This window comes from Drosophila suzukii, chromosome 2R (genome assembly GCF_043229965.1).
Source record: "Drosophila suzukii chromosome 2R, CBGP_Dsuzu_IsoJpt1.0, whole genome shotgun sequence".
NCBI classification, from domain to species: domain Eukaryota; kingdom Metazoa; phylum Arthropoda; class Insecta; order Diptera; family Drosophilidae; genus Drosophila; species Drosophila suzukii.
This window is the reverse complement of record NC_092081.1, coordinates 3,550,328-3,574,147: the sequence shown is the minus strand read 5'-3', so window position 1 is coordinate 3,574,147 and position 23,820 is coordinate 3,550,328. Positions and strand designations below refer to the sequence as shown.

Below are 23,820 nucleotides of genomic sequence, written 5' to 3'. Positions count from 1 at the left end.
GTGTACTTAAGATATGTGTTACTTTTGTAAATAAGGATGCAGACATTTTGAAAATTGCACATTTTTTAATTCATATTAGTTTTTAAATTTATTTAAGAATTGCTGAAGTGCATTAAACAAAGATTTATAATGTATGATTTTTAAACAAGATTGTTCTTAATATCAATCCATAAATATATAATATAATGTACATAACTCTTGTCCCTAGAAAGGGGTACACATCACCCATGTGTACCTTCGATATCCGCATATCGTGGCTTATCGCTTTTATTGTTATCTTTATCGTTTTCAAACTTGGTCACGCGTGAAAGTACGACATTTAATCAAATGAAGTTATTAAAATGTAGTTAGTGTTTATTTTGGGTCGTTTAGGTGAAACGGTGAAGTTACTTTTATTTACGCCGAAGATGGCAAAGTGTATTGATGTGACGCATAAATATCTGCTAATTTTATTATTTCTGGCAAACTCATTTGTACGTTATTAAATCGAAAAAAAACATTTTTAAACATGTTAAACAAAAACTCGGTTAGGAAATCTAAATTATCATACGTTTTCTAGGTTAAACCCCTATTTTAACTTAACATGAAACACATTTTTAACGATACTTTTTTAGTCCTTTTCCATTGGATACTCTTACAAAATAAGGAAGAGTGAGTGCATAGCTAATGCGGCCTATTTCAGCAATGTCTCTTGTGTTTTGAAGCCAATAAACTGGACTCGATCGGTAATGAACATGGATTGTGACATTAAAGACATCTTAACTGACATCAAAGTGAGTAGGTGCATCCATGTTACAATTTTTATAATTTTGGAGATTTCCAGATGACAGTAGAAGTCTTCTATAAAGATTCTTCAAATCTTTATAAACCCTTTGCCGTCAAATTTAGCTTTGATATTTGCCAACTTTTAAAAAATAAAACAAAACGATTTTTGCTGGAAAAATACGCTATGAATCATTTAGAGAAATGGACTAATGTGAATCACAGTTGCCCGTTCACGGTAAGTTTTAACAACTTACTACTTAAATTATACAACTTCTTATTTTACAGGGCCATTTGTTTGCACGCGAGTTCCATTTGGATGAGGTGTCTTTGCCGACTCTGCCTTTCCAGGATTACAAAATTGCTTTTAATTTTTCAGGTGACAAGCCATCGAAACACTTGGGTTTGGTTTTTATTTACTTCGAAGTGCTGGAGGATTATTACAAGAACAAACGGACTAAACCACGTCCAAAGTAAACTGATGTTCTTGAAAATTTGTTTTATAACTTTCAATCTCCTTTTTACTTTTATAATATCTTGTTATTGTATTATGATATAAATAATCTGGGGAGTCACCGAAACAAAATAGGTTGGAAGTCTGTAGTGCGTATTTCCTCGGAAAGTCCTTTTTACAGCATTCAATTCGTTGATTTAAATTTTAAAATCATCGTCTGATAGAAATGCAAGTCGTGAAAACGTTTCTGACAGTCTTTGTCGGTTGTGACCGGCAGTAGTTGATGTTGGCGTACGGTCACTCTGATAGTGTCGTGGCTTGGATTGGATTTGCACGGTGTTTGTATTTTTTATCTTTAAAGCAATTTTTAACAAATAACCATGGCCTTTGACGCAATTCCCAAGGATCTGCGAGGACTGCGTGCCTGCCTCGTTTGCTCGCTGGTGAAAGTAGGTACTTGTTTTTATCTGATCCGGCTCTTTTTAAAGACCCTATTTTCAGAGTTTTGATCAATTTGAGACTGATGGTTGCGAAAACTGCGAGGAGTTCCTGCGCATGAAGAACAACAAGGATAATGTGTACGATCACACGAGCAACAACTTTGACGGAATTATTGCCCTGACCACGCCCACCGACTCCTGGGTGGCCAAGTGGCAGCGACTAGGTAAAGTCTTTATATTTTCGGCTCCTTGGAGTACAGCTATCATGCTTGATTTACCCACCCCTCAGCTCGATTCACCCGTGGCATCTACGCCATTTCTGTTTCCGGAACTCTGCCCCAGTCCACATTGCGAGACATGAAGAACCGTGGAATCGTCTACAAAACCAGAGATAGAAGCCAGCGCTAACAAACCCGATTGACGTACAAATTACATGTATAAATCTTTATTTTTAAGTTATAACAAAACCACAAATACATACAATAGCAATACAAAACCACACCGCATCAGTCATCCAGTGGGGAAACGCGCAATCCCTCGCCTCCGGCAGTCGTCACATGGACACCAAAGCCCGCCGATTCAAGCTCCTCCTTCAGCTTCCAATAGACCTCATTGCACTCGTAGTTTTCAGGCAGCAGGACTATCACATAGCCACCAGCACCAGCGCCCGTTAGCTTTGAGAAGAAACCCCGCTTAAAGGCGATGGTAAAGATCTGCTCCAGCTTCGGGTGCGATACTCCAATGGCCTTTAGCAGATCATTGTTAATCTGGAATAGGCGCTCCAGCTGCTCGAACTTGGCGCTGTCATCCTGTGCGTTGCCAAAGCTCTCGTAGAGCGGAACGGCGGTAGTGACCAACTCCTCGCAGGCCTGCCAAATGGCCTCGATGAGCTGTGGGAAGGCCTCGCCCAAGTGACGGACCTTGGCGACTATATCCGCGGTACTGCGACTCACTCGACTGTCCACCAGCAGGATGTTTAGAGGTTTCTGAATCTTCAGGGACTGAAAGCCCTGGCCCTTGACATACCGCAACATTCCACCATACGTGCACACTGTGTTGTCCAGACCCGAAGGTGTCCCATGGTTCACTCGCTCCGATTCAAAGGCCCAGCTGGAGATCAAAGCCTGGTTTTCCTCCGTCAAGTAGCTGTCTCTGTCGAAGTGGCCGGCCAAAATGAGAAAAGTCGTGGCCAAAGCGGCGCCAAAAGAGGCGGAACTGCCCAAACCCGCGCCCACGTTCAACTGGCTGTCTACCTGCACCTGGAAACCGGTTTGCAGAGTCAGATTTGGATCGCCGGGTGCGGAGAGTACAGCGCCGGCCAACAAATAGTAGATGGAGACAAAGGCCCTCTGGGTGTGCTGCTTGGTCGTACTGCCTCCGGATCGCTCCAGCTGTTTGGAAACCTCTGCACGGACGGCCTCTAGCAGTTTAGCTGTGCTGTCTGAAGGGTATTTACTCCTAAATTCAGACAGGAAGGTGTTAAACTCGGTCAGCTGAATCTCCAACGTGCAATTGAGTGCCTCCAGCTGGAAACTTGCCACATGGCTAGCCTCCAACTGGCGGAATCTCAGGGTAGTGCCCAAACCCACTACGGCGGCGAGGGCGGGACGATTATAGACAACTGCGTGTTCGCCATGGAGGATAACCTTGCCCGGAGAATGGACCTGGAACTTGAGCATTGTTCGAGCTGATCTCTGTGTATTGTTCTGTTTTCCGTTCGACTATAGCTTTATCGGGGTATCAGCTTTTTGAATTTGTAAAGCTAATGCCTTTGGAGCAGACAACCTCTCGAGAGCACTTAAACTTTTATTGGTGTTTTTTATGTAACGTATGCATTTAGCGGATCGTTTGCGTTGTTTACTTGGTAACTCCTGAAGCTGAGTGCGATTCCTGTGCTTTCCCTTTCACTTTCTTTGTTCGACTGGCGTTTTTTCGGGTTTCGTTTCTTCGATCGGATCTCGTCACACGCAAAAGCGCAACTACCAACAAACGAACAACAGGTTATTGCGGCTTGTGTTTGTTGCTGTATGTATGTGTATGATGTTGTTTTTGGTGTTTTGGTACTACTATTGGGCTTTCACTTTCTCCCACTCTTCGGGCGTGTACGATTTCTGGGAGAATGCATGGATTTCTTTCAGTTCTTCGGCCAGCGTCGAGTTCACTAATCTATGTTTTTGCAGCAGGGTCTTCCCGTTGAAGGCTGGAGTCACGATTACGGCGCTGAATTTGCCGCCACAGCCGTCAGATTCGTCCGTTACACTCACGTACTCCGCCTGCAGTTCCCTTTTGAGCTTCTCCTCGAGGTACTTTGAGTTGTATTTACTCATTTTGGATGGATTTTTTCAAACGAAACCAGGTGCTGAGGCAGGTGTGTGACCGTAGTGGATTTCGGATGAATTCAAGCTTTCCGTTTGCCGGTAGGGAGTTTTTTTACGATTCTGGCATTTGGTTACTCTTTCGGACATTTAAAAACTTATTTGAGGTTGTTAGGTTATTTATGCGTTGTCTTGTATTAACATGTAACATGACCCATGTAAGCTGAGCAAACTGTACCTCAAAGATCGAAACAGCGGAAGAATTTAGCTAAAACTGTTGTAAACAGTAAATGTCAATGAGTTTACTCAAAAAATACTGTTTATTTTAAATAAATTTAAAACTTTTGTTTAAAATATATTGGCACTTTCCAAAAATAACGGTTTTGAACTTTTTTTTTCCAAAAAATTAGTATATTAATCAGGACCTCAATTTGGATAACATCGATAAGGTTCTGCCTGCTATCGATTTATTAGAAACATCGATGATATCGATAATTCTCCACCTCCAAGTACGCGGTCACACTGCTTCGCGCATTCATCGCCATTCTTGCGATAGCACGCGCAGTTTTCCCACCATTCATTAAAAAAAGTCGCATGTAATTATTTACCATTTGTTTAAGCAAAACTAACTTGGTTTTGTGTAAATTGTCATATGTTCTTGTGCTGTATGCGTAACTTACCATTTGGAAATACGATTTTCAGTACGTATTGAAGGAGGCACAAGTGAAACACGCTGCATCGCCGTGGGTTAGATTGTGAAAAAACGGAATTCCATTTTAGAGACAGACGCCGGCATTGCAAATATGTCTAAAGCAGAAACTGCCGCCGTGGAGGCAACCGAGGAGAACTCGGTAAGTTAAAGCATTGGGCATTTTTAAACGGAGGGTTATATATACAGTCCGATCTCTTGCAGAATGAGACAACCTCCGATGCGGCCACCAGCTCATCCGGCGAAAAGGAGGCCGAGTTCGACAACAAAATCGAGGCGGATCGCAGTAGGCGCTTTGATTTCCTGCTGAAGCAGACGGAGATCTTCACCCACTTCATGACCAACAGTGCCAAGAGTCCCACAAAGCCCAAGGGCAGGCCCAAGAAGATCAAGGATAAGGAAAAAGAGAAGGACACGGCCGAGTGAGTTATGCTTCTTAAGGAAACCCATTCGATATACTTATTATTGGATTTTTTTAACAGCCATCGCCATCGAAAAACGGAGCAGGAAGAGGATGAGGAGCTGCTGGCGGAGGACTCAGCCACCAAGGAGATTTTCCGCTTCGATACCTCACCCAACTACATCAAAGGCGGGGAAATGCGTGACTATCAGATCCGCGGACTCAACTGGATGATTTCTCTGTACGAGAATGGTATCAACGGAATATTGGCCGATGAAATGGGTCTCGGAAAAACCCTCCAAACCATATCTCTGCTGGGTTATCTCAAGCATTTCAAGTAAGCTTCAACATCCACCAAACCCCTCAAGAAACAATATGAATTGAAAACTCTTCCTTCAGAAACCAAGCTGGACCCCACATCGTAATTGTGCCAAAGTCCACGTTGCAGAATTGGGTAAATGAGTTCAAGAAGTGGTGTCCTTCCCTTAGGGCTGTCTGCCTGATTGGAGACCAGGACACGAGAAACACCTTTATTCGGGATGTGCTCATGCCGGGCGAGTGGGATGTTTGCGTGACCTCCTACGAGATGTGTATCCGCGAGAAGTCCGTTTTTAAGAAGTTTAATTGGCGCTATTTGGTCATTGACGAAGCACATCGTATTAAAAACGAGAAATCCAAGCTTTCGGAAATCTTGAGAGAGTTTAAGACCGCCAATCGCCTGCTCATCACGGGTACTCCGCTGCAGAACAATCTTCACGAGCTGTGGGCCCTGCTTAATTTCCTGCTGCCCGATGTATTCAACTCGTCGGAGGACTTCGACGAGTGGTTCAACACAAACACTTGTCTGGGTGACGATGCGTTGATAACGCGTTTGCACGCCGTTCTAAAGCCTTTCCTGCTTCGTCGTCTTAAGGCCGAAGTAGAGAAACGCCTGAAGCCTAAAAAGGAGATGAAAATATTTGTCGGTCTGTCCAAGATGCAACGCGACTGGTACACCAAGGTGCTGCTCAAAGACATCGACGTGGTAAACGGCGCCGGCAAGTTGGAAAAGATGCGACTGCAGAACATCCTTATGCAGTTGCGCAAGTGCACCAATCACCCATATCTGTTTGATGGCGCCGAGCCTGGTCCACCGTACACCACTGACACCCATTTGGTGTACAATTCCGGTAAGATGGCCATTCTTGACAAGCTACTGCCCAAACTGCAGGAGCAGGGATCGCGAGTGCTGATTTTCTCTCAAATGACGAGAATGTTGGATATACTGGAGGATTACTGCCATTGGCGCAACTACAACTACTGTCGCTTGGACGGTCAGACGCCGCACGAGGATCGTAACCGGCAGATCCAGGAGTTTAACATGGACAACAGCCCAAAGTTCCTCTTCATGTTGTCGACTCGTGCCGGTGGCTTGGGTATTAATTTGGCAACGGCTGATGTGGTCATCATCTATGACTCGGACTGGAATCCTCAGATGGATTTGCAGGCTATGGATCGTGCTCATCGTATTGGTCAAAAGAAGCAAGTGCGAGTATTCCGCCTGATTACCGAAAGCACAGTAGAGGAGAAGATCGTGGAGAGGGCCGAAGTAAAGTTGCGCCTTGACAAGATGGTCATCCAGGGTGGTAGATTGGTTGACAACCGTTCTAATCAATTGAACAAGGATGAAATGCTAAACATTATCCGTTTTGGAGCCAATCAAGTGTTCAGCTCAAAGGAGACTGACATTACAGACGAAGACATTGACGTTATTTTGGAGCGCGGCGAGGCCAAGACAGCCGAACAAAAGGCAGCATTGGACAGTCTAGGTGAGAGTTCTCTGCGCACCTTCACCATGGACACAAATGGCGAGGCAGGCACATCATCAGTCTACCAATTTGAGGGCGAGGATTGGCGTGAGAAGCAAAAGATCAATGCTTTAGGCAACTGGATTGAACCGCCGAAGCGAGAGCGCAAGGCGAACTATGCCGTGGATGCCTATTTTCGGGAGGCCCTCCGCGTTTCTGAACCCAAGGCGCCGAAGGCACCACGTCCACCCAAGCAGCCCATCGTGCAGGACTTTCAATTTTTCCCACCTCGTCTTTTCGAGCTGCTTGACCAGGAGATCTACTACTTCCGTAAGACCGTGGGTTACAAGGTGCCCAAAAACACTGAGTTGGGATCGGAGGCCACGAAGGTTCAGCGAGAGGAGCAGCGCAAGATCGACGAGGCTGAGCCGCTAACTGAAGAAGAGATCCAGGAGAAGGAGAACCTGCTCTCACATGGCTTTACTGCCTGGACCAAGCGCGACTTTAATCAGTTCATTAAGGCCAACGAGAAGTATGGTCGGGATGACATCGACAACATTGCAAAGGACGTGGAAGGCAAGACGCCGGAGGAGGTTATCGAGTACAATGCGGTGTTCTGGGAGCGTTGCACTGAGTTGCAGGATATTGAGCGAATTATGGGACAAATTGAGCGAGGTGAGGGCAAGATACAGCGACGTCTGTCTATTAAGAAGGCGCTGGATCAAAAGGTATGTTTTTTATTCGGTTTGCTTATTTTTTCTTATATTTATTGCTCGTTTCTTGCTTTACAGATGTCCCGCTATCGTGCTCCCTTCCATCAGTTGCGTCTTCAATATGGCAATAATAAGGGCAAGAATTACACTGAAATAGAGGATCGTTTTCTGGTTTGCATGTTGCACAAGTTGGGCTTCGACAAGGAGAACGTGTATGAGGAGCTGCGAGCGGCCATAAGGTAAGATTAATCCTTTATTTATAAGAGAAGTGAAACCCTGTAATTCCCGAGTTCTCCCACAGAGCTTCCCCTCAGTTCCGTTTCGACTGGTTTATCAAATCTCGCACAGCTCTAGAGCTGCAGCGTCGTTGCAATACACTTATTACCCTTATCGAACGCGAGAACATCGAGCTGGAGGAGAAGGAACGCGCCGAGAAAAAGAAAAAGGCTCCCAAGGGCAGCGTATCCGCTGGAAGTGGTAGTGCCAGCTCCAACACTCCAGCCCCAGCGCCGCAACCGAAGGCTAATCAGAAGCGTAAAAGTGAGGTGGTGGCTACCAGTTCCAACTCGAAAAAGAAGAAGAAGTAGAAGGACAATGGGCAGGGATATTCACATGAGATTCGGATCCACACTCAGCATTAGGCAGTTACAAATATAGTTAAGACAAGCGATTACTTAAACATATTTCACTCGACATAGATACTTAGTTTATAATTCACACCGGAAGCAATTGTCCCTCAGCCCCGAATATCTTCTAAACACACCCGCCACACATCCAACTATTTTACTATTGCGCGCCGTTGTATTCTATTCCAAGTAATTGTATTTTGTTCTAAGACCATAACCATTATATTTATATATTGCAACTCTGCTATGATGACTTAATGTTCTTTATTGAAGGGGGATCCCGGAATGAAAACACCGGCGAGTTGTATTTTTTCGAACTGTTCTCTTTATGGTTTGGAATGCTGGGCAACTTAACATAATAACATTTATAAATTCTATGAATTGCAGCTTAGTTTGTGTAACAGAGCACTTAAACTTAATATCATCTTGTTCATGCAGTCAACGGCATCGGCAATTGGCATCCGAGCCGCCTTACCATGTTCAACATGGCCGTAAGTTGGGTCTGATGTGGATGTGGGCTTTGCCTGCTTTTTGAACTCATACGCATCATTTATCTCGCTTCCATCACTGGGAGCTACCTGCATCTAGTATAATACTACGTGAAGTGAACCTTTGGAAACCTTAATCATCGCCGCTGTACATTTCGATGATCTCGTTGATACTGGCGACGGCACCGGCAATCAGAGCAAGGATGGAGAACACCCCCAGGAAGATGTTCTTGACCAGCTTCCACTTGCACACACCTAGGCGATCTGGCCACAGGTAAACGGTCTCCACGAAACTGGGCACGAAGATGCCCAGCAGCGAGAAGAACACTGCACCGACCAGACTGATGAAGGGTTCCAGATTGGGGATAGCAGCAGCCACACCACCGCTCAGCAGGATAATGCCACTGCGCAGGAGGATCTGCGTAATGTTGTGCTTTTCGGGACTGAACTTGTGACCGATCTTACGCCAGAGGATCTCATTGGGTACATAGAACTGCAACCCAAAAGTGAAGAGGATGGCCACGGCCATCAGGAGCTTCGCTGTATCTCCCAACCAGGCTCCATCCGGCAGATTAAGCGTGATGCTGCCTCGCACCTGATCGCCGAATCTCACGTATCCGAAGAATCCGATGATGGCATAGAGTGAGACGACAGTGATCATAGCCGTGTTAAGAACACCAGGACATCCCAGGAAGTGCTGAGGCTTCTTCATCGAGTTCTCCACGGGCATCACAACACCTATTCCCTCCATGGCGAAAATCACGGTGGCAAAGAAGAGCGGAATGTTGGCAGCCTTGGCGATTAGGGGCTTATCGGAGTAGACCAGCGGCTCATCGAACATGTAGTACAGCGTGATCGCGAATGTCACAACAATAAAGATGTTTGCCATCATCGAGAACGGCACCAGCCATTTGAGGTCCCTGATCTGACCGATTAAGAGGCAGGGAATCACGGTTAGGGCTATGTAAATGCGCACATCCCAGTTGATGCCGCAGTCGTAGTTGATAACATCGTGGAAAGATGTTGCAATAAATACGATATACACACATGCCGCCGCATAGTACGTGGCCATCAGACCGATATCCACGAATTGTCTGGAAATAGAGAAGGGTTATCATTAAGGATCATCATCTGGGTTGTCCCTTCGCTCAACTCACTTGGCAAAATTGGAGTAGGGACGCATTCCCTTTGGCCCGTACTCGAACACCTTCTCCGCCGTTTCAGCGAATCCCAGAGCTGAAACTTTGGCATCCCGGCAAATGTTATGCGAAGTTTTAACCTGTTGTACAAGGTAAACATACCCATTAGAAGATTAATCTAGATGGTAATAACTAAATCCAGTGGTCATGTGACTACTTGCATTTAAAAAGTTACACCATTTTAAAATCTGTTTTATAATATCCATAACATTTTTAATGTTCCTAAGAAGTGTTTCTAATCATGTTCACAAAAAATATTAAACTAGATTTCTTGGGACCCTAAGATTACTGTCAAATACGTATGTACAATGTACACACATTGTACATATACTCCTTTGACCGTGCATATGTCCTCATAAATATGATAACAAATCAAGCCAAATTTAATTTAAACCAGAAAGAGCTGCTTTTAAATAGAAAATTTAAGTGTACGCGAGTGCTAAACACTTGAAGCTTTAGTAAATGTTGAGTAACTGCTTAAAATGTATTCGATCTAAAAATGAAACCACAAATAGTAAATCTAATTAATCGTAGTGCCAAGCACTTGAAACGGCGCTCCGGAAAAGTCCAAAATGACTGTCCAAATCTATACGCTATAAATCTGCTTACTCGAGTGGTTTATTATGTATGTCCGCATTTATATACATATGTATATGACCGATTGATGATCGGTGACTCGGCCATTCTAAGAAACGTTTGGATGATTTATATTTATGCAATGTTTGGCACGCGATTCTTAAGATGTCTGGATTTTGAAGTGCTGCTAATTCTGGGAAATTACGTCTTGGTGGATTTGCGAGGATCGGAAACACTTGGTCATAAAGGGAAGTCATAAAACTTTTGCAATCGCACATTGTATCTCCCCCGATAAGGACTAGTGGTTTCCAGACGCGTGCAACGATTGGACTGTCCGTTGCAGTGCTTATCTGTTCCCTAGGTCTTCTATTGGCCATCGTTTCGGCACCTTGAACTACTTAACACTCCGGGGAACTACGTCAGGCACGGCTTATGCGGCTCACCTGGTCTGACTGCTGTCTGTGGTCGTAATTGCTTGATTCAACAGCCAGTATCAGGTGCTAAAATCTTAACCGTTTCGCTTACCAAAATATGTACGCAGTGGGTGCAGAGGAATCCGACGATCAGCGTCATGGCCATTCCAAAAGCCAACCCGGCATTGTGAAACGCCATGGGCATAGCCAAAATTCCCGTTCCCAGGGAACTCTTAAGTAAGTGCGCCAAGGCGCCTCCGGCACTGGCTCCATTGGGATCGCGGTGCTCGAAGGGATGGTAAGGATCCTCCGACAGCGACAGCTGGTTTTTGTCTGTCAAGTTGGATCTGTGGAGAAGGGATAGAAAATTTTACCTCGTGAGTTACTTTATACCAAAGTTGTATTTTATTTCCTTAGAGATTTTTTTCCTTGCGATCTATAGAGTAAACTACAATCTATAATCTATAGGGGAAACTTACATCGAGTTGAAGTCGCTCAGCGTGGCGTTGGTGTACGAGGGCGGGTCCTCTTTTCCTGGTGGAGCCGATGGCAGGTTTGCCTGCCCATCTGGGGTAAATCCTTTATTATCTGCCATCTTAAATCACAAAAAACCGGGATCGATTGTTATTTAATGAATTTACCACATTTGATCGATCGGCCGCACACGAACGGCTTTTATCGCAGAGAGGAAGCACGAGATTCGCTTTCGTTGGCCATTTAAGGCTTGGGTTAATCCGATCGAGGGTTGCTAGGCACAAGCCGTGCATATCTTATCGACTTTGGCGAGCATTCAAGTATTAAAATGGCCTTAGCAAAAGATTTCTCATACTGGCCGATCGTTATCGGAAATGGCTAAGAACAGAGCTGGGGGTGGGGTCGAGCAAGTAAACAACAATCGCACTTCGTTCATAAAATTCAGCTTTATGGTGCCCTAAAAACGCTTATAGTTCCTTTAACTGCGGCTGTTAAAGGGGACCCTAAATCAGCGTCCATATAGTAGTCACCACTTATTTTTCCTACTAAGTTGATTCATTATTGTGGGTTAAAGCTGACGGTTTTTTTTGCGGCAGCCGATCCACTTATCCCTGCAATTCCACATGTTCTTTGAACTCAGATTAGCGCAATCTTCATAAAATGTTTATTTACGAGCCGCACCCTCATCTATTAAAATTTATGAATCCATTATGGTACTGTTAAATAATATGTGGTTTTATTGAAAGCCGGAATATTTGTTGACTGGCTTTATAGCAACCATATGTTGGATTTCTTAGCTGATCAAAGTTTCTTATAAAGACGCAAAAAATAACTGACTTCTTCAAATTATTAGGGAAACGATCAAATTGGTTGAGTAAGCTTATAGAAAGAAATTTAGATCAATTCGTTTAATTGATAAGTCTTAATAAGTGCAATTTTAAATAAAACACGGATAGATTCCAGCTGTTTACCACGAATAAATTAATATAGCTTGACCATAGCGAAGTCAAATAGGGTGTTAAAGTGATGTGTATCCTCATTTCCATGCCATACTTAAATTCGATCGATCGTAGGGTCTTAGGACCATGGAAAATTTTTGAAATTGTGCTAGTGTTTACCCAACAGTTTTCAATTTTCATTGCGTTCGTCTTCTCCGGAATAAATATGTAGCTTAACTTAAATTTGTCAAAAATATTTAATTTGATCGCCCAAATTGGCACATCATGTTTCCGGTAACTTACTCTTCAACTAGGATGTTACTATCGTAAAAGTTTTCGAGGAAGGGAGGACCGAACGCGTCCTCTGGCCAAAAGCAACTGAACGATCGGTTGGCAAACGAAATGAGCGTTAGTGGGGGCTACGGAACCAAAAAGTGTCGGAAAACGTCGAAATACTAATGTCCAGAAGTGATAACGACTTAAAGCAAGACAGGCTACAATAATCAATAAACAACAAATACACGCAGCATGCCACATTCATAGCAAATAAAAATAAAATACTCAAAGCTACCTTTAAAATCAATTATAAACTGATAACCATATCGCGGCAAACAGAACCGAGTTGAATCGAGCCGAAGACTAGACCACAATCCACTTAACTGATTTACTAATAAGGGAAAACTGAAACCAAGAGTACTCATCATTATATGTATCAATTCAATAAATTTCGAGTTCGCTATAAAATTCATTGAGAACGTTAGACTCTCCATGAGAAATTACAATCTTGGGAGTTAAATAATTACGTTTGATGACCCTTAATCGTGGCGGAGCGTGTTATTATTATCAATTTTATATGGTGGCCCGATAAGATTAGTGGTCAGTAATACTCACTGTACTATATAAAAAAAGTAAATCGTGACATTGAAGTCCCTATATATCTTATGGTCGGACATTACTATTTGTTTACCCAAAGCGATTGCCTTTTATTTGGAGCCAACAGAACGATAAATCGAATCGGTAAATCTTTATGATCTACTTCTAATTGGGTTCCAGTACCTGGGGGTCCCAGGCTTTATACGACATCACGCGCACACACTACCCCTTCGCTATAATATCATATCGGGACATTTGGACATTGATTAGCTTTTCTAGCATATTACATTCGATTGACCGAAACTTGGGTCATATTCGTTTTATGGTCAACTACATTAATTAGTTCCGCCGTTTGATTTATAATTTAATTAAAGATCGAGGTAGGTGCGTCATCGAAAGATATAGTCGCCGATTTGGTCTTTATGATCGTGCTAATTGGCTTCAAAGCCTTCGTGCCCTGGCACAGCAACTGACTTCTTAACTTTTGGCGTTTTCTCTTAACGGAACGCAAATGATTTCGACTCAAATGTTTACTAAACCAATTATATACTGATTTATAAAATCTTAATTGTGAGGCAAGCCAATAAAGTGCTACGTCAAATGAGAAAAGTGATGGGAATGTGGCTTTTCGGATGTTGACCTGAATTCACGGGAGGATTATTGAGTGATATTGTTTTGACTGAAGAAGTTACCTTGTTTGTTCTTTCCTCATAAAATTATATGGCTTGCAATACACGACCTTTATCTCCGATTTTGTCTTATCGAAGTAATATACTCCAGTATTAACTGTGTTATACCCTGACCTGCTTCCATAAGTCCCCGATCCCAACGAACGGCCTTCCCAGCTATTGCATAAGCTGTCTTCCAAGACTTATACATACATAGTTGGTATAGGTATTTTTTAACTTCAGTAATTTCACCCTGCCAAATTTCAAGCACTGCCTTAAGTACCTTTAATTGGTTTGCTGATTTTTTGAATGGAATTTCGAGTAGGATCTGTTTTGGGTCAATGCATTCCGTTAAAGCCAAAAACACCTTTTCATTTACCAGTTTTTGGTTTTGTTTTGCTTCAGCTTTGTTTAATTTTTTGCAGCTTTTGTTTTGCTTCTGTGTTCGCTTCACGTGCCGCAAGAAGAGGCGAAAAGAAAACCCGTTGACCGTCCTGACAGACTGTCAATACCATTCATTAAACCCCATTACAGAGAAAAATACCAGTAGTTCCTCAATAAAAATACCATTTTCTTAGCTTAATAAAAACTCATAACAAAATGGTGAACCTACATATGTGTTTTTATTCTTTCATTAAATTTAGTTAGTTTTCAAGAACAATTATAGAAACCTTGGTACCTAAAATTATGAAATAAAATAAAATCACACCTATTGTAGGCTAGTGATTTCTGGATCTTTTGATATAAAAATTGCATGTTAATAATACATAGTAGTAGCGCATATCCATTATGAAAAGCAAATGATCTTTATAAAGCTTATATTATAGGCCCAACAGTTTCGGTAAAATATTACGTGATCATTTGTTTTCCACCGTGCAAGGGGAATAGCGGGCTGGAATATGTAGGAACTCAGTGTCAGACGATCTCTCGCGGTAAGGCGGATCGAATCGGTTAAGTAGATGTAGCTTTTTCGCGACCTTATCGCACACACTTTCGATATGCAAAACTGATGAGCCTGAGCGGCATAATTGATCGGACACTTTGACAGCTTTGCAGTATTGAACTTGCAGTTATCTCATTGTTCAGCCCATTCATTTTCGGGCTATTACAATATTAACGATGATGTGATAATGCCCTACCTTGCCAACTTTGAGTGACAGCTGTGTGTGGGTGATGGGGGGATATTTTTTATTTTGAGAATCTGAACTAAACGCCAGGTTTATTGCCCCGTGTGTAGTGGAACCGTAAGGTAGCTGTCAAGATAAAACTGAGCCAATAATCTTTTATGGCATCCAATTCGGCGTTATCACCGCAACAAAAAAGGGGAGCAATGATTTTTCCCACTTCTTATATCGCTTATGACTGGCTAATTGAAAGCAAAAAGGGGCTGGGATCGAAGATTTCCAAGTTTAGGGCATTTTTTGTGTCACATGCATCTGATAAATATGCCTGATAACTCATTTGATGTGCGGGAATTAATTATAAATAATTAGGGCACTTAAAAAATAGGCGATGATAAACACGAAAAGCACAATGTAAACAAACAAATAATTGCCCAAACAGAATAATTACCTTTGGCCCGATTTGCTTTGGTGTGAACTTTAGTGGAAATTATAAAGAAATTATATTAATCGCTTGATCCAATCGCTTGTCCTCGACATTGACGCCAAAAAGTGAGTTTTCACACAGCCGCGTTAATGACAGATATGCTCGATGGTGCGATTGTAAGGCCAGAATTTGCAGAAGCTATCAACGCTATTTAGCTTTTGTGACCATTTGCTTGTTTAATTATTTAATTTTCACACCTGCGGTGTTGCAAGGATTTACGAAATTCGCGCGCGCTATGTTTGAAGGGTTTACGATTTATTTTTTGGCCCCCGCCGGCGATTTGTTGTTAACTGTCGGACGATCGCTTAGTGACTGATATTAAGCCAATGTTTGTGCTTTAATTTGTCGCTGGGACGGCGTCGCCAGAGCGGCTATAAACCCGGCCAGACACACAGATATATGTATTCCCACTCCCCACTGAAACTCGGAGACGAAGTCGGTTCGGTTCGGGCAATTAGCGCAATGGACAATAAACGTTACCGTGACGCAGGTGGGGCGAAGTCGGCCTCTCTCTCGACCAGGTGAGCATATACACCATGTGTACCCATTGTGCGTATGGGTGCTTTCTACAGATCACTCAGCTTTGGGCATTCGGCGGCCAGACAAGTCTGCCTTCATCCCATTACTCATACGCCGTGTGTTCGGGGAGGAGATGCGGAGGAGCCCGAGGAGTATGAGGATAACCGGGTGTCCAGAGTTTTGGCCCGATAGTGTTGTTAGGAAAGACTCTTATCTGGGGAATGGGGACGGTACTTTGCCGAATTAAATTAGTGGGCTTAAGAACACATTTACTTATCTGATTGCATTTCTCTCAAAAAAATTTTCAGGAACAGAGATCGTGCATACTTTTAGGGGCAATCATAAGGGGGAAAGTTCTTTGATATGACTTATGTATATTTCGAAGTAGTACTTAAATCACCCTGTATCCTTCACAGACACTCTGTCTGCCATGGCAAACCACCTTGCTGACTACAGTATCAACCAACTATCAATCATATATTAAAGTCAAAAGACGTTGCAACTGCACAGAAAACATTTTTGAAAGGCATTTACAGATGAATAGATCATTAAGCAGGAGGAAAGGATTTTGCATTTGATAGGCAGAAGTAATTTCTAGGGATTCTCGAAAGATTGTGTTAACCTAAGACTTCCTCAAGCAGTTTGAAACATTCCAAATGAATTGTCTGTAAAATAAAAATGTTGTAAGATATTAACACTAATAACAAAGATGTATTACTGTTATGGAATAATTAAATTATTTGCTATAACTAAATAAAGAAATGGTTGATAAAAACAAAAAATAGGGAAAGATCTTAGAAATGTAATTAAAATATGAAAAACTGATCCTCACATATTTCTTATAGTGTACATGGTCACCAACAAGAGTGAATGCAACACTCGAGAATTTGTACGACACTTCGGAGCTCTTTGGACCTCTTAACCGTTCCCCCCATTTTCTACCTAGCCCCCTAACAATTACTTAGTATTGCCTTGGGCGCTTCTCTTTTAGACAGACCATGTGGAGTTTAGTGATTGACTTGTTTCAAGTAGCCAGCTCCCCTTGTTAGCTGGTTTTGTTGTCTAACCATAAAATATGAAAAAACGATCGGTTGTGTTTGCCTTAGCCCGTGTGGTTAGTTAGTTTGCGGCGTCAGTGGGACAGTGGAAAATTTTTAGTGGCATGGCAAATGCTGTATACGAAATGCATTTTTCACGTGATGCGCATTTCGAATTTGTCGAGTTCAAACTGAGCTGCTCCAAATGGATTGTGAATTGTCATTGATTTATGGGGTCATTAAGTGTGATCGCAATTTAAGGGCCAATGGCGTAATTAGTATCGGATAGACAACGGGGATCTGCCACAATATCTCAGGAGTTAATTGGATTGAGTTCGCCAGGGCTACGGATAGTAAACAGTGTATCTTTAATTGCAGAGTTAATACTGATAAAATATGATGTACGAGTTGTGTTGGATTGTTTAACAAGGTTTTTTATTGACGCAAAACAAGAGCACGTTGCGTATACGACATGTGGAAGCCTTGGTAGGCTGATAGACTGATAAGCTACAAAGTTCTGCGATGAACAAGACCACAAACCCCTTTCAAGCGGGTCAAGTACTTAGGTTTTAGACGCAGCAATGTTGACACTTCGATTTCTTATCGTCGTGGACTTTAAAAAACATATACTACTGCTGCGTTGAGCCTGATAAAGTTGTACCGCCTTAATAGAGAATTATCGATTGCAAAAGCCTCCTGGATGGGTGCTCTTAAGTGCCTAAGATATTATCGGCTCGGGGGGATTTCCCACTCATCTGATATATATACTGCAGCCTTAAGAATACCTCTCATCAATCTAATTGATGTTCAAGCGGCAGTTCAAATACAAATACCTGGAAAAAGTTAATTCAAAAAATCCCCGCCCTTAAAAAGATTTTTAAAACGTCTTGTCACCGTCTTCCACTTCCCTGCCTCATTACAATGCTCAACGAGTTCGCATTCGTGTTTCTGACCAACTGATCAAGCTTTAGCAAATGGAAATTTAAAATGCTCGGCGAGCAATTCGCGTCAAATCGCAATGTGTGTATTATCGTTCATAATAACGAGTCAAAACAATAAATAATTGATTTGCTTCCGCAATTCGCTTCCGGATCTGCCTTCTCGCCATGTTTTGGGGTCAACTCGGTTCGAGAACTTTGACGCATTGAGCACTGAGTAATTAATTAATTGATTAATTAATATGCGCACTGCGCAGCTTGTCGGCTAAGATTGCCGTTTTAGATTCCGATATTTCGGATATATACCTACAGCTTCTGCCAACGACACTGACCTTGCCCGATGTCAGACACCCGCGACGCATTTTTAATTTACTGCTGCGACCACTGACTTCGATCATGAATGGAGGTGAGATAGTGACGCAATGTAGACACGCAGCCGATATGTGGGCTAGTGGGGGTGGTCCGAGTCAGCCGGGTGACAACTTCCTTAAGTTGCCGCCAACAAACCGGTTAAATCTTAAATGGCGGCTATACTAAAGTGATTTTATTTAGCGCCTCTTTTGTTTCGTGTTGCCACAGGTGACAGAACCCCTTTGTTCGTGCGGGCCCCAAAAACAAAATAAGTGTGGAGGAGCACGCCCTGCAATATAAATATTTGCAATATGCAAATTACCTGCTGTACAAATGACAAACGAAGGCACAGTCATTTGGTATTAAAGCTGGCACTTGTAGGCTGATTCGCCATGCAATTACACTCATCTCGCATGACAATAGGAACTTTCTAACTCACGGCTTCCCAAGAAATTACGATTTCCGCATAGTTCGACGACAGAACGATCACCTTGATTTTGCATCTAATTCCCAGTTCTATGCTGCGCGGGAACATGCAATGCAAATGGGAGTGTATTGGCCCGGTGGTATTTAATGGCTGTAATTAGCATTTTCATGACTAAATAGATATGCGTCATCGCAGCTATTAAAAAATAGCTTAGCTACAATTAGCGTAATTTAAGTTATTTGGCAGCTCGATAGGATCGAATGATTTATATAAAAACAATTAAACTGGGCTTTGACGCTTGAGCGTTTATACAACAGTAACAGATTAAATTATAAATGCAATTTTCAGCTTAACGTTAGGAGTGATTCCAATTTCTCTTACTCCCCCTTGTAGACGGGCTTCCGCTTCTCAGCGAAGGCTGCGAGTCCCTCCAGTCGATCCTTGGTGGGTATCACTTGTGAGTAGCAGATCTCCTCGATGGAGTAGCCGGTTGCCAGGTCCACCTGCATGCCCTTGTCGATGGCCAGTTTGGCCATTCGTACGCCCACTGGTCCGTTGGGCAGGATTTCCTCGGCCAACTTAAGGGCCTGCTGATAGGCGGCGTCCTTGGCTTCGTTCTGCTCCACCACATGATTGACCAGACCCAGATCCTTGGCTTCTGCCCCATCGAAAACTCGCGCCGTGAAAATCAACTCCTTGGCCAGGGCAGGGGACAGGATGCGGGGCAGTCTTTGGGTGCCACCGGCTCCGGGGATGATGGCCAACCTCGTCTCTACCAGACCCATTTTGGTGTTCGAAGCGGCAGTGCGTATGTCACAGGCCAGAGCCATTTCCAGACCACCACCAAGGGCAGCCCCGTCCAAAGCCGCGATGACGGGCATGGGCAGTTGCTCAATCGCAATGAGTAAGGCCCTGAGCTCCTTTACAAATTCGGTGGCTTCCTCGGGACTCATTCCTTTGATTTATATGTCTATTATTATACGGATTAAAATAACTTCTGCAGAACTTCTCACCCTTGCGCTCTTTTAAGTCGGCGCCGGCACAGAAGATTCCAGGTGAAAGACTCCTGATTACAACAACCCTCGATCCATTATCCTTCTTAATATCATCCAGTACGTCGGTAAAGGTCTCTACCATGCCCCGACTAAAGGAATTCTTTGCCGCCGGTCTATTTAGGCCAATAACAGATATTCCCTGGCGAGCTCCGTCCAGTCGCTCCACCAGAACTTCATCTCCAGCACCATAAGGCGTCGCCGCAGCAAAATGGCGGGTTGCAATAAGTGGTCGGGTGAACTGGCGGGCTAATCTCGATACTCCTTGCATCAACATTGACATTTTGTCGTTCAAAACGGGGAAAACAAAAGCAAAAAAAGGCAATCAAGTGATTATAAAACGACCGGCAGAAAACAGCTGTAGAGCCAGTGCTGACAAAAGCTTTAAGCTTTTATCGATATATGCGTCGATAGCACCCAGCAGAAAGTAAGAAGTACGCACTGTCGCATTTGCGGTTATGAAAACAAAAGATTAGTTCTGAAAACTGTAGTGCAAATTGTGTTCATTTTTTTTTTGCTGTGGGCTCACATAGACGGATAAATTGATCAGCTCTGGTAATCTATATATGGTATATCTATATTTATTTAGTCTATGCTGTAACATCTTAGAGAATGGTCAACCAAACGAATTCTAGCATTCCATTAACTGGCTATTTTGCTATATGATTATATAAAAGAGTTCTTAGTGTAAAAGAGTTAACCCAAAAAAAAACAAAGTATTGGTACAAATACAATTAAACATCCGTTTTTTTTCAAAATGTTCTTGGACACCCGTTTCTTGACTTGCATTCAATGGGAGGTGCACCTCCACAAATGCTTCGTGGTGAGAACATTTCATAACCATTTTTGGTGTGACCAAGTGGCACTGACGAAAAACGAAAGGTACAAAAACAACGGCTAAAGCACAGGCAAAAGCGCCGGTGATGGTTAAATTATCAGTACAAAAAATTCGCCAATGTCTTTTTAAAACCTAATTCCGAGCACGCCCTCGACGCCCCAAGGATTGTGCCCCCAGAACCGACTGGGGCGATCCACAGAGCCACCAGATCAGGAGTAGTTACGCCCGCAATTCGTAGTCCCCCCGTTCTATTTGGCCCGCATGACGTACATAGGTTTGCGCTAAAAGTGAAACCACGGAGCACCCCCAACAATAGAAAACAACCGATTGCAATCTTTATATAGTCTGATAGTGACGCAGCGCGCCGTGTAAGCCATAGTATATGTACATTTAACAATGATAACTACAATCCTTAATCCTATAGAGCAGGATGCTGATGCGCGGCGTGCAGATCCTGCATCGAAGACACCAGCAGTTTAAAAGGGCTTTCAGCCAGTGCTCCTTGCGTCATGATGCAGGCAATCCTTGGCGGCGGAATGAGAGCGAGTCCTTCAAACCGCATCCCTGGAAGCGGCCCAGCATGTTCCTCCAGTTTCGCTGCACTGCCGGTGGCAGTGATTCTAAAAAGAAGGAGCAAGCGGTGCTGGAGGAGACCACCGCTGGTCCAGAGGCTCAACCAAAGGAAAAGCAAACGAAAAACTTTGAGGTAAAGACGTCCAAGGGAATCCTATCTATCAGCACCACCATCGAGGACTCCAAAATCAATGAGATTGTGTTCGAGAAATCCGACCTGCCTTCGGTGACCAAGCTCAATGAACCGGCCTTGGCCGCAGGGGCCATCAGTCTGCGTTCCAGCTCCACTGCAGCGGGGGGTGGTGCAGTGGGAATGGGAGGAGGTTCATCTATGAATCCTACTGAAACCATGCCACTAACAGCACCAGGTCCAACTGCAATTACTTTGGCTGCAGCTGCGCTAGCCGAAAAGACCGGAGATATCCCTTCTAAATCCCCACCAGCAGAGGGTCCGCCTCCAATGCCTGTGATTCCTCCCAAGCGACCTCGATTCGACTATCGCGCTTCACTGGAGCGCAACTTTGTGACTCCCAATCGGGCCATAAGCGATTTCTTGCTGACCGCTACGGACCTCGAATGCCTGCCCAAAATCAAACGGAGATCCCCGTACGAACAAGAGCCACCCATGACCGTCTACTGGCGACGCGATGTGGAGGCCAAGGCCGTCGAAGTGTGGGGCTCCAAGGAGAACTTATTGCGGGAGCGACTTAAGCGGGAGGTAGAACGCAAGCAGTACCAGCAGAGTAAGTGCCTGTTCCCCTTGTGTCTGTCCAACCTTTAATGTGAATGCTAAAGTTTATGACTCCGCAGATCTTTTCACTGTTAAACGGCGGTTGCGCGACTACCGCAGGGAGATGGGATCTCGCACCAAAGTGATGCTCGACAACCGAAAGGAGTCGGAGAAGTCCGGTCAAGTGGTGGCCACCGCCATTGCCATGTGAGTACCATAATTTATAAAGTGAATATGTCAATAGGTATGGTTCTTTTCAGCAATGCGGCTAACTTACTTTTCAAGGCTGGAGGCTGGCTGTATAGCGGGTCCCACAGCATGTTTGCAGAGGTTATCCACTCACTGGCGGACTTGATAAACCAGCTCATTTTGGCCTTTGGCATCTACAAGTCCTCCCAAAGTCCGGACATGGATCATCCTTATGGATACATGAACATGCGTTACGTTTCCTCGCTGATTTCAGGCGTAGGCATCTTCTGTGTTGGATGTGGCCTGTCTATTTACCATGGAATTGACGGCATTCTCCATCCGGAACCCATAACAGATCTGTTTTGGGTATACTGCATCTTGATGGGATCGCTGGTTTCGGAGGGAGCCACTCTGGTGGTGGCCATCAACGAGCTCAAGCGAGCGGCTAAGGAAAACAGTATGACCTTTAAGGATTATGGTGAGTTTTATAAGTGTAATATGAAAATTTATGATGTGGCTTACCACTTGTTTTAACAGTTATTTCTGGAAAGGATCCCTGCGTTAATGTGGTGCTTTGCGAGGACGCTGCTGCAGTAACTGGCGTCATGGTGGCTGGAGCTTGCATGGGATTGAGCAGCTACACAGGATCCCCCATCTTTGATGCAGCCGGATCCTTGGTTATTGGAGCACTACTGGGTGCCGTGGCATCCTTTATCATTTACACAAATGCTAATGCCCTGGTGGGGATATCAATCGCTTCCGAGCGTCTGGAAAAGATTAACACTGCCTTGGAGGCTGATGTTATGATCAGAGCGATATACGATGTCAAAGGCATCGATATTGGCAACGCTCGAGTCCGCTACAAGGTGAGACCTCGCTTTTCAAGGGCTTTTCTGAGACTAAATTCCGCATATTCGCAGGCTGAGCTCGACTTTGACGGTCGCGAGCTGACGCGCTCGTATCTGGACAAACAGGATCTCGCAAAGCTGCTTACGGTGCGTGGTATTGACCCATTTCTGGGCATGCTAATAACAGGTTTTGGTTTAACTCCGCAGACGGTTCGAGGCTTCCAAAAGGTTGAGGATCTGGAGGGCTTTCTTCTCGATCAAGGCGAAAACATTGTGGACCTGATGGGCGGAGAAATTGATCGCATTGAGATGAATTTGCGGGTAAGTTTTTATAATCAATGTTCAAGCTATTTTTGTCCCTAATCTGTATTCTTATTCATTTAACAGACGCAATTCCCAGAGATACGTCATGTGGACCTTGAAATACTCTAAATGCCATCCATTCGCGTGGGGGTCTGTTACAAACATAAAGCATTGGGTGATTTGGTTGCTTTCTATAAGAAATTATTGCCTGTCTAGCTTATATTTATTTCCCATTGTGTACTTTTAGATGTAACTTTAAAGCTAAGCATTAAAAGTGTATTGCCACCGGCTTGGCAGGAGCTCGGTGGTTTAAAGGAAATTCGTCGGAACATAAAATGTTTTAAAGTAGTTTATTGAATTATGCAGCGTTTTTCGTAGATGTTCCTTACCTGATTCTGTGCACTATAAAGAATGTAATTATTATGCAATGATTTCCATTTCTGGTTCCGGGGGTCAACAAAAGGAAGAGTTTTCGCTTTTTCATGCAGTTAAAACCGACGAAACGCTCTGTAGTTCTCTTCCACTGTTCGAATAGATTTCGATCTTTAACAGCGTTTTGCTTTCACTGTTAA

General features: G+C 43.6%; 8 protein-coding genes and 1 long non-coding RNA gene across 13 annotated transcripts; 4 read left to right on the top strand and 5 right to left on the bottom strand.

Moving 5' to 3' along the window:
• The first annotated feature begins 213 nt into the window (after positions 1-213).
• On the top strand, positions 214-1,268 carry LOC108019916 (uncharacterized). Its single transcript, XM_070994929.1, has 4 exons — positions 214-473; positions 615-773; positions 824-1,000; positions 1,051-1,268. The coding sequence occupies exons 1-4, from the start codon at positions 408-410 to the stop codon at positions 1,237-1,239; spliced, it is 591 nt and encodes a 196-aa protein (XP_070851030.1). The 5' UTR covers positions 214-407; the 3' UTR covers positions 1,240-1,268.
• A 239-nt stretch (positions 1,269-1,507) lies between these two features.
• spt4 (Transcription elongation factor subunit spt4) lies at positions 1,508-2,152 on the top strand. Its single transcript, XM_017087439.4, has 3 exons — positions 1,508-1,665; positions 1,718-1,880; positions 1,946-2,152. Exons 1-3 carry the CDS (start codon positions 1,597-1,599, stop codon positions 2,062-2,064), a joined length of 351 nt encoding a protein of 116 aa, XP_016942928.1. The 5' UTR covers positions 1,508-1,596; the 3' UTR covers positions 2,065-2,152.
• Positions 2,074-3,336, bottom strand: Mvk (Mevalonate kinase). The gene has a single exon (XM_017087438.4). It carries the CDS (start codon positions 3,333-3,335, stop codon positions 2,163-2,165), a length of 1,173 nt encoding a protein of 390 aa, XP_016942927.1. The 5' UTR covers position 3,336; the 3' UTR covers positions 2,074-2,162.
• A 108-nt stretch (positions 3,337-3,444) lies between these two features.
• LOC108019598 (bolA-like protein 2) lies at positions 3,445-4,060 on the bottom strand. Its single transcript, XM_017087440.4, has one exon. It carries the CDS (start codon positions 3,981-3,983, stop codon positions 3,723-3,725), a length of 261 nt encoding a protein of 86 aa, XP_016942929.1. The 5' UTR covers positions 3,984-4,060; the 3' UTR covers positions 3,445-3,722.
• Positions 4,061-4,437: 377 nt separating this feature from the next.
• Positions 4,438-8,451, top strand: Iswi (Imitation SWI). Of its 2 annotated transcripts, XM_017087966.4 has the most exons (7): positions 4,438-4,567; positions 4,674-4,822; positions 4,885-5,102; positions 5,163-5,417; positions 5,480-7,595; positions 7,659-7,819; positions 7,882-8,451. In XM_017087966.4, the coding sequence occupies exons 2-7, from the start codon at positions 4,775-4,777 to the stop codon at positions 8,165-8,167; spliced, it is 3,084 nt and encodes a 1,027-aa protein (XP_016943455.1). In that variant the 5' UTR covers positions 4,438-4,567; positions 4,674-4,774; the 3' UTR covers positions 8,168-8,451. The 2 variants fall into 2 exon arrangements, with proteins under 2 accessions (XP_016943455.1, XP_065719513.1); XM_065863441.2 differs by having other exon boundaries at positions 4,530-4,822.
• Positions 8,452-8,508: 57 nt separating this feature from the next.
• LOC108019924 (proton-coupled amino acid transporter-like protein CG1139) lies at positions 8,509-15,745 on the bottom strand. 2 transcript variants are annotated; one of them, XM_017088034.4, is made up of 5 exons: positions 15,408-15,745; positions 11,362-11,477; positions 10,995-11,229; positions 9,852-9,973; positions 8,509-9,788 (listed from the first exon to the last, which is right to left on the bottom strand). In XM_017088034.4, exons 2-5 carry the CDS (start codon positions 11,475-11,477, stop codon positions 8,828-8,830), a joined length of 1,434 nt encoding a protein of 477 aa, XP_016943523.2. In that variant the 5' UTR covers positions 15,408-15,745; the 3' UTR covers positions 8,509-8,827. The 2 variants fall into 2 exon arrangements, with proteins under 2 accessions (XP_016943523.2, XP_016943522.2); XM_017088033.4 differs by lacking the exon at positions 15,408-15,745 and adding an exon at positions 12,598-12,749.
• A 2,256-nt stretch (positions 15,746-18,001) lies between these two features.
• On the bottom strand, positions 18,002-18,554 carry LOC136116583 (uncharacterized). The gene is made up of 2 exons (XR_010653563.2): positions 18,270-18,554; positions 18,002-18,150 (listed from the first exon to the last, which is right to left on the bottom strand). It is a non-coding gene; the product is annotated as an uncharacterized lncRNA (long non-coding RNA).
• Positions 18,555-19,000: 446 nt separating this feature from the next.
• On the bottom strand, positions 19,001-20,135 carry LOC108019641 (methylglutaconyl-CoA hydratase, mitochondrial). The gene is made up of 2 exons (XM_017087525.4): positions 19,729-20,135; positions 19,001-19,670 (listed from the first exon to the last, which is right to left on the bottom strand). The coding sequence occupies exons 1-2, from the start codon at positions 20,048-20,050 to the stop codon at positions 19,093-19,095; spliced, it is 900 nt and encodes a 299-aa protein (XP_016943014.2). The 5' UTR covers positions 20,051-20,135; the 3' UTR covers positions 19,001-19,092.
• Positions 20,136-20,654: 519 nt separating this feature from the next.
• On the top strand, positions 20,655-23,671 carry ZnT49B (Zinc transporter 49B). 3 transcript variants are annotated; one of them, XM_017087960.4, is made up of 8 exons: positions 20,655-20,973; positions 21,035-21,921; positions 21,974-22,115; positions 22,169-22,575; positions 22,635-22,963; positions 23,018-23,092; positions 23,153-23,266; positions 23,333-23,671. In XM_017087960.4, the coding sequence occupies exons 2-8, from the start codon at positions 21,036-21,038 to the stop codon at positions 23,375-23,377; spliced, it is 1,998 nt and encodes a 665-aa protein (XP_016943449.3). In that variant the 5' UTR covers positions 20,655-20,973; position 21,035; the 3' UTR covers positions 23,378-23,671. The 3 variants fall into 3 exon arrangements, with proteins under 3 accessions (XP_016943449.3, XP_016943447.3, XP_016943451.3); XM_017087958.4 differs by having other exon boundaries at positions 20,656-20,973; positions 21,030-21,921; XM_017087962.4 differs by having other exon boundaries at positions 20,657-20,973; positions 21,030-21,921; positions 21,989-22,115.
• Positions 23,672-23,820: the final 149 nt, after the last annotated feature.

What these genes read in the sequence shown, in the direction of transcription:
- ZnT49B (XM_017087960.4), top strand. Translation starts at nt 21,036, where the DNA reads ATGCTGATGCGCGGCGTGCAGATCCTGCATCGAAGACACCAGCAGTTT. An exon ending in ACGCAAGCAGTACCAGCAGA is followed by an intron (nt 21,922 to 21,973) that starts GTAAGTGCCTGT and finishes TGAATGCTAAAG; the next exon opens with TTTATGACTCCGCAGATCTT. An exon ending in GCATTGAGATGAATTTGCGG is followed by an intron (nt 23,267 to 23,332) that starts GTAAGTTTTTAT and finishes TTCATTTAACAG; the next exon opens with ACGCAATTCCCAGAGATACG.
- LOC108019641 (XM_017087525.4), bottom strand. Translation starts at nt 20,050, where the DNA reads ATGTCAATGTTGATGCAAGGAGTATCGAGATTAGCCCGCCAGTTCACC. An exon ending in CGACTTAAAAGAGCGCAAGG is followed by an intron (nt 19,671 to 19,728) that starts GTGAGAAGTTCT and finishes TATAAATCAAAG; the next exon opens with GAATGAGTCCCGAGGAAGCC.
- Mvk (XM_017087438.4), bottom strand. Translation starts at nt 3,335, where the DNA reads ATGCTCAAGTTCCAGGTCCATTCTCCGGGCAAGGTTATCCTCCATGGC.
- LOC108019924 (XM_017088034.4), bottom strand. Translation starts at nt 11,477, where the DNA reads ATGGCAGATAATAAAGGATTTACCCCAGATGGGCAGGCAAACCTGCCA. An exon ending in CTGAGCGACTTCAACTCGAT is followed by an intron (nt 11,230 to 11,361) that starts GTAAGTTTCCCC and finishes CCTTCTCCACAG; the next exon opens with ATCCAACTTGACAGACAAAA. An exon ending in CCCTACTCCAATTTTGCCAA is followed by an intron (nt 9,789 to 9,851) that starts GTGAGTTGAGCG and finishes CTCTATTTCCAG; the next exon opens with ACAATTCGTGGATATCGGTC.
- spt4 (XM_017087439.4), top strand. Translation starts at nt 1,597, where the DNA reads ATGGCCTTTGACGCAATTCCCAAGGATCTGCGAGGACTGCGTGCCTGC. An exon ending in TCGTTTGCTCGCTGGTGAAA is followed by an intron (nt 1,666 to 1,717) that starts GTAGGTACTTGT and finishes CCCTATTTTCAG; the next exon opens with AGTTTTGATCAATTTGAGAC. An exon ending in GGCCAAGTGGCAGCGACTAG is followed by an intron (nt 1,881 to 1,945) that starts GTAAAGTCTTTA and finishes CCCACCCCTCAG; the next exon opens with CTCGATTCACCCGTGGCATC.
- Iswi (XM_017087966.4), top strand. Translation starts at nt 4,775, where the DNA reads ATGTCTAAAGCAGAAACTGCCGCCGTGGAGGCAACCGAGGAGAACTCG. An exon ending in AGGCAACCGAGGAGAACTCG is followed by an intron (nt 4,823 to 4,884) that starts GTAAGTTAAAGC and finishes GATCTCTTGCAG; the next exon opens with AATGAGACAACCTCCGATGC. An exon ending in GAGCTGCGAGCGGCCATAAG is followed by an intron (nt 7,820 to 7,881) that starts GTAAGATTAATC and finishes GTTCTCCCACAG; the next exon opens with AGCTTCCCCTCAGTTCCGTT.
- LOC108019598 (XM_017087440.4), bottom strand. Translation starts at nt 3,983, where the DNA reads ATGAGTAAATACAACTCAAAGTACCTCGAGGAGAAGCTCAAAAGGGAA.
- LOC108019916 (XM_070994929.1), top strand. Translation starts at nt 408, where the DNA reads ATGGCAAAGTGTATTGATGTGACGCATAAATATCTGCTAATTTTATTA. An exon ending in ACATCTTAACTGACATCAAA is followed by an intron (nt 774 to 823) that starts GTGAGTAGGTGC and finishes GGAGATTTCCAG; the next exon opens with ATGACAGTAGAAGTCTTCTA. An exon ending in ATCACAGTTGCCCGTTCACG is followed by an intron (nt 1,001 to 1,050) that starts GTAAGTTTTAAC and finishes CTTATTTTACAG; the next exon opens with GGCCATTTGTTTGCACGCGA.